Consider the following 6,604-nt stretch of genomic DNA (forward strand, 5'->3'; position numbering starts at 1 on the left):
TCTTGATTAGTAAAGCACTGACCACAGGGCCTGGCACGTGGTAAGTATTCAGTAAAGGGTTCCAGTAAATCTACTACCCCATTTCGGTCTTAAATGCATATTTTTCCATATTCTAACATCTCTGAAATTGAGATGTATCCTAAAATTGATGGCATTAATTCAAGGAGTTTTCCTTCCTTAGTGGTATATAATAGGATAATGGAGCATTATAACAAATTGATAGCATCTAACATTCAATACAACATGGAATATCAATCATGATAAAGCTATATTCCCAATTTCTACTTTAAGACTATTCTGAATAATGATTATGATTTTTAAAAAATTCAAAAGCTGAACAAAATATTTTCAATACATCATGAACAGAACAATTTTGAGACAATAATTTTGTAAAAAATGTTTTATCAATTCCATTTTTGTATAAAACATATGGGAGAAACCTAGCCAATCAACACACACTGTCACCACATGAAAAGGTACTTTATCAAACTTCGAGTCTAAGAACATACAAATGTTTCTTTTAGCATGTCTACAGTAATTGTCTATGCCTTTCCATTTAACTGTTTTTTAAAATTCCACACATCCCCACTGTTATCTTCTGTCCCAGTTACAGTACAATGACGGGAGGAAGAGGATTGGTTAAAACAACCCTCTAAGCAGTTTTCTGCTGTCCCTTCTTTCCAATCAGAGATTTGTGGATATGAGGGATCACACCACCCCCAGCTACTGTAGCCTTGATAAGAGAATCCAACTCTTCATCACCACGGATTGCAAGCTGCAAGTGACGTGGAGTAATACGCTTTACTTTGAGATCCTTGGAAGCATTACCTGCCAGCTCCAGCACCTCAGCAGTGAGGTACTCCAGAATCGCAGCACTATATACGGCAGCAGTGGCACCCACCCGTCCATGGCTTGTGGTGCGAGTCTTCAAGTGTCTGTGGATGCGGCCCACAGGAAACTGTAGTCCAGCTCTTTGTGAGCGAGACACTGCCTTGGCCTTGGCCTTCCCACTATCCTTTCCAGCTTTGCCTCCAGCCATGGTCTCGGCCGCCTCTGCCTTCGCTGGGCCGCGCGACCACCCGCTGCCGCCCCGCGCCGCCGCAGCCGCTCTCGCAGCTCCGATCGCCGCCGCCGGTCGGGACAATCTCGATCATTCTTTTAATGGTCCTCAGTGTGTTTTAAGGTGCAACTAGTGTTTGAAATCATACTAAGCTATGGCTTCTCAATCTGTGTTCACAAATTCCCTGGAGATCCTCACAGAATGTACCAGAACAAAAAACCAAAACGACTCAGGGGGCCAGGGTTGTGGCTCAGTGGTAGAGTGCTTGCCTAGCGTGAGTGAGGCACTGGGTTCAATCCCTGGCACCACATAAAAATAAAAACAAATAAAATGAAGGTATTGTGTTCATCTGCAACTTAAAAAAGAAGAAAAAACTTAAAACAAAAACTACTCAGCAGGACTGGAGTAGGTCCAAGATGATGCCTTTCTAACAAATGGGTTAGGAAGTCCCAAGTATTGCCGATATTGTCGACCCAGACGGGCTACACTTTAAATGTGCAGAGTGGGTCCAGGCCCAGGTGTCTTCCCTGGCGTATTGGCCTAAAGTGTCCTTGGGATTCCCCCTTACAGACATCAGAAAGCACTCCAGCTATTGCATAGAAAAGGCATTTGTGAGTGAGCACTGAGTGACCCTCAGAGCCCCTGGGAAGCTGGATCTCCAGAGTGATGCCCAGACCTTACTGCAGAGCTGACCATTCTTCCCACTGCCAGGCACTGAACTGTGAGCACCAGTACCAGAGGCCCACATCCGTGGCACCTGCTATGACTCCCAGCACAGTGCCTGGAGCTCAACCTCACAGCTGCGCCAGCCTGGGTGTCTCTGTTGACACCCTCACCAGCATTCCACACAGCCCGCTTTGTCCTGCCGCTTCTGTCTGAAGTCTCGCACACGTAGGTTGTGTTAGTGGAGCTGATGCCACCTGACCAAATGCTTCCTCAGCTTCAAGGAGCTGGGAGCTGGTGGCTTCTGGCTCTCTCTTGGGTAAAGCCAAGAACCATGCAGCAGGAAGTCCCCCCACACATGCAGCTCCAAACACAACAGATATGCATGCAGCTATTTAAAAGAATAAGCACGAAAATAATAAATAAATAAATAAAATAAAAGAATAAGCACAACCACCACTGAGGAGTGACGATAGAGTGACAATAGAGGCTGTCCTCTTCCACTGGAAGACAGCGTCAAGCTGTAGGGATGTGTGATGGTGAGCGAGAAGAGCAGATGTGTTCATGTGTACATGTTGCTTTTGGGAAGATGGATTTAGATAATGTCTCACACCTTACATAAAAATTAATAGTCACCTTTATGTTTTCAATATTTGTATGATGTGTGGCACTGGTGATTGAACAGGGGCCTTGTGTGTGCTAGGCAAGCGTTCTACCACTGAGCTCTGTCCCCAGCCCTCAAACTGATTTCTTAAAACCATTCAATACTAGAGGAAAATGTCAAATCTCATGATGAAATAGAACTCTTCAAGTTTAATAGTATTAGAATAACTGATAAACAAAAATGAGTGACTTTGCTTTTGTAAGACAGAGAACTTACTTGAAATCCAGGCGGGCAACCCACTGAGGAATATGGAGTGAATGCAGCAGACACAGGGCTGGAGCCTTGGCCATGTTAGAAGTTCACACAGTGGGTTGTAGACACTGCTAAGGGCACTGGAGGACACAGCCAGACAGCCCACTTAGGGGAGGCCGGTGACAGGCCGATGACCTGGGAGTGAGACAGAGGTGGCTCGGTACACAGAGGTCATAGTAAAATAAATTGATAAAATAGATATGCCAATATAAAACGTCCCATTTTAGGGCAAAACAGGGCACAATTGGGGCACTCAAGAATGATGACTGCAATGGGTTGGAACATAGCAAGAATGCTGTGATCTAAGCATGCTTTTGAGCAAGAAACAAGAGTCAGCTTCTAGGGTGCCAATTCAAAGGAAGGAAAGAATTAAACCTCGTTCTTACCTTTTCTCAGGATATCCAAAATGTCCTTTTTTCAGAAAGTGTAAGATTATAAAGATCACCACTGAAATAATGAACTCAGGCAGTGATTATGGACAGTTGTTGAGCATTGAGCTGAAAACTGATGGGAGCTTCATAATAATGGACAGAACTGCTGAACCCCATCAATGTAAGCATCGCACCAAGGGGCAACCAGACATTTTGAGGCCTTTGTTATGAAGCAGTGGAATCACACCATCATCAATGAAGTTTTTTTTTTTTTGTACTGGGGATTATACTTAGGGGCACTTGACCACTGAGCCACATCCCCAGCCCTATTTTGTATTTTATTTAGAGACAGCATCTCACTGAGTTTCTTAGCACCTCTCTATTGCTGAGGCTGGCTTTGAATTCATGATCCTCCTGCCTCAGCCTCCTGAGCCACTGGGATTACAGATGTGTGTCAATGCACCCAGCTACCAATGAAGCATTCTTGCCAAAAGTTAGACAGGAGTTCAGTCACACCTTCATCTGGGATAACAGAAATGGGGAGCCTAAAGAGACATGTTAAATGACAGCATAAAGAGGTAGTCAGGGAAATCCAGTTTGCAGGAAATTTACAAAGCCAGCAAGTAAGGACTCTGTCAGCCACGGCCTTCTTGGGATCCCGATTTGAAGAGGTCAGTGTAATTTATAATGAGGAAGACTCACATGTACCAAGGATTAAAGGTACTAAGGCACAGCACCTCTGCAGTCCCAGAAACTTGGGAGGCTGAGCAGGAAGAAGATGGCAAATTCAAGGCTAGCCTGGGCAATTTAGGGACAGGGTTAGGGAGACCCTGTCTCTCCACAATTTTAAAATGAAAAGGTCTGGGATGTGGTCCAGTGGTGATGCATCCCTGGGCTCACTCCCCAGGACCAACGAACAAATCGTAAGATTAACGCACAATCATTACTGGCACTAGGTGTGGTAGAGGAATTGTGTCAGAGTTTCATTTTATTTCAAATCCTTGTCAGCTAGAAATACAGGTTAAATTATAGATTAAAATGCTCTAGAGAGGGCTGGGGTTGTGGCTCAGTGGAAGAGCGCTTGCCTAGCATATGTGAGGCCCTGGGTTCTATCCTCAGCATCACATATGAATAGACAAATAAAGGTAAAAATCCATTGGCAACTAAAAAATATTTTTTTAAAAATGCTCCAGGGAAAACATTGAGGGTTGAGTTGTAGATACATGAAACAAGAATGGAAAAATCCTGGTCCCTGCGGTTCAGTGAGGCATTGTATTCTCTGAGGTCTTTTTAATACTGGCTCAAGTTTCTATGGCAAGAAGTTTAGTAAGGTGCAATACCGCTCAGGGCCGTGGTGCAGCTCAGTGGTACAGTGCTTGCCTAGCATGCAGAAGCCTGGGTTCAGTCCCTGGCACTGCTAAAAAAAGCAGAAAGGAAGTGCCTGTCACTTGACTCTGTGACTCTCTTCTTGAGGTTCTATCTTCAGAAACATAAAATAAAGAGAAAAACTTTTATGTACAAAGATATCAATTCCACCAATATTATGAGTGTCAAAATGAAAAACCATCTAAGTGTCAAGCAGCAGGACATGATTTTGTGAGCCATGCACACCCTTCAAGGAACTACCTTGTAACCATCAGAAAGCAATGTCTAGAAGGAGTCGTGATCGTACAACAAAGTGCATATGTTAAAACATCAGGTGCAACTAACAGATTAGAGGGTTTATATAAATGATTATACCAGTCAGCTTTTGCTGTGTAACAAACTACTCCTAATTGAATGGCTTAACATTATAAGCATTTGCTATTTCCCTTGCTTTGTGGGTGTTTTTATCAGCTTTTTCACTGCTAGGACCAAAAGACCTAGCAAGAACAATTAGAGGAGGAAAAGTTTATTTTGGGGCCCATGGTTTCAGAGGTCTCAGTCCATAGATGGCCAACTCTCTTACTCTGGGCCCAAAGTGAGGCAGAACTTCATGGTGGAAGAGCGTGTTGGAGGAAAGCAGCTCAGGACTTGGCACCAGGAAGCAGAGAGATCTCCACTCACCAGGGACAAAACATAAACCCCAAAGGCACACTCCCAATGACCCACCTCCTTCAGCCACACCCCAACTGCCTGTGGTTATTACCCAGTTAATCCCTATCGGGATTAATGCACTGATTAGGTCAAGGCTCTCACAACCCAATCATTTCACCCCTGAACCTTCTTGCATTGTCCACATATGAGCTTCTGGAGGACAACTCAAGTATAGACCATAACAGTGAGTCTGGATGTGTGGTGGCTGGGCTGGTAGTCGGGGATGACATCTTTACACATCTGGTGATTGGTAGGCTGATGGGCTTAGGGGGGCCTTATTCAGGACAGTTTATTTATTCCACATGGTCTCTTCTCCTCAAAAAGGTTAGCTGCAACTGCTTTTCAGAGCAGTTTTGCAGTTCTGAAGAGTAACAGGAGAATTAGCCCCAAAGGGCAAGCACTTTTCAACCCTCTCCTTGACACACATTTGCTAATGACACAAAGCATGTCGGGATGTCAGCAGGGCTGCCCAGTTCCCCACTTTCTTCATGCATCCTGACCAAGAGCCTTGATAATTGTGTTACCCAGCCAGCTGCAGCGTTTTCCAGTAAGCTTGAACCCAAACCAGGGCCTGAGCCAGGTGCTGATAAATGTATCTAAGTTGTTGCCCAAAACACAAGCCCTAGCTCTGAGCCAAATTCTTTAAACCCTCATGCTCCATACCCTGCTATACCTTGGAAGAAGTTCCATCCTGTAAATGTTGTGAAGATGATTGCGAGCATTCTGTAAGATCTCTCAATAAACTCTGTGCAAAGTGCTTGCCTCACGAACGTGAAGCCCTGGGTTTGATCCCCTGTTCCAAAAAGAAAGGGCTAAATACATAAATAACTCTGTGGTGCTTCTTTCTTTGGAATCCCAAAGCCCTATCTCAGGATGGTTTGGGGCACTGCCTTGTGGGAGCTCCCCAGCCGTTGGTTTGGGGGCAACTCAAACCCCAGAGGCAATGCGGGAGGGCCTGACTCAATGGCTGGGATAGGAGGACATGCTAACACACTGACAGCCCTTACTGTAGGATTCTCAAGAATGTTCTTGTTTATAAGATTTTTTAAAACTGTGTGCTATTAAGGCCAGAAAGAACTACCAAAATGTTATTAGTGGTTGTCTTCAGTAATTTTCTTCCCACTTTAATTCTTTGCTGTGTGTTCTAAAATGTTTGTAATAAGTATGTTTTTTCATCATTGGAAAAAATAAAATTTGGAAGGAAGGAAGGAAGCAAGGAACCGGAGAGGGAGAGAGCAGGGATGTGGGAGGGATGAACCCCATGAGACTGATTTACAGCTGGGAGGCTGGTTGCTTTCCCTGGGCTGAGTTTTCCAGAACAGCAAAATTGGGAAAGGCAATAAAATCCGAGTCCTCGCCTCTCTGTCTCTGTCCCTCTCCCCACCCCATGCCCACACTCCTGGATTCTGAGAGCTGCGGAGAGAGGGCTACAATCACATCCAGTGCCTTCTGTGTCTCCTCAAAGAGGCTTTGCTCTAAGCATCTGTGTGTTGGGCTTTGGCTTCTCAAGAGCTTTGG

At 44.8% G+C, this 6,604-nt stretch overlaps 1 protein-coding gene across 1 annotated transcript; it reads right to left on the reverse strand.

Moving 5' to 3' along the window:
• Nucleotides 1-385: 385 nt before the first annotated feature.
• LOC107147012 (histone H2A.V) lies at nucleotides 386-1,159 on the reverse strand. The gene has a single exon (XM_015491386.2). It carries the CDS (start codon nucleotides 1,037-1,039, stop codon nucleotides 653-655), a length of 387 nt encoding a protein of 128 aa, XP_015346872.1. The 5' UTR covers nucleotides 1,040-1,159; the 3' UTR covers nucleotides 386-652.
• Between the last annotated feature and the right edge of the window lie 5,445 nt (nucleotides 1,160-6,604).

Source organism: Marmota marmota, unplaced genomic scaffold (assembly GCF_001458135.2).
Source record: "Marmota marmota marmota unplaced genomic scaffold, marMar, whole genome shotgun sequence".
Classification (NCBI taxonomy): Eukaryota; Metazoa; Chordata; class Mammalia; order Rodentia; family Sciuridae; genus Marmota; species Marmota marmota.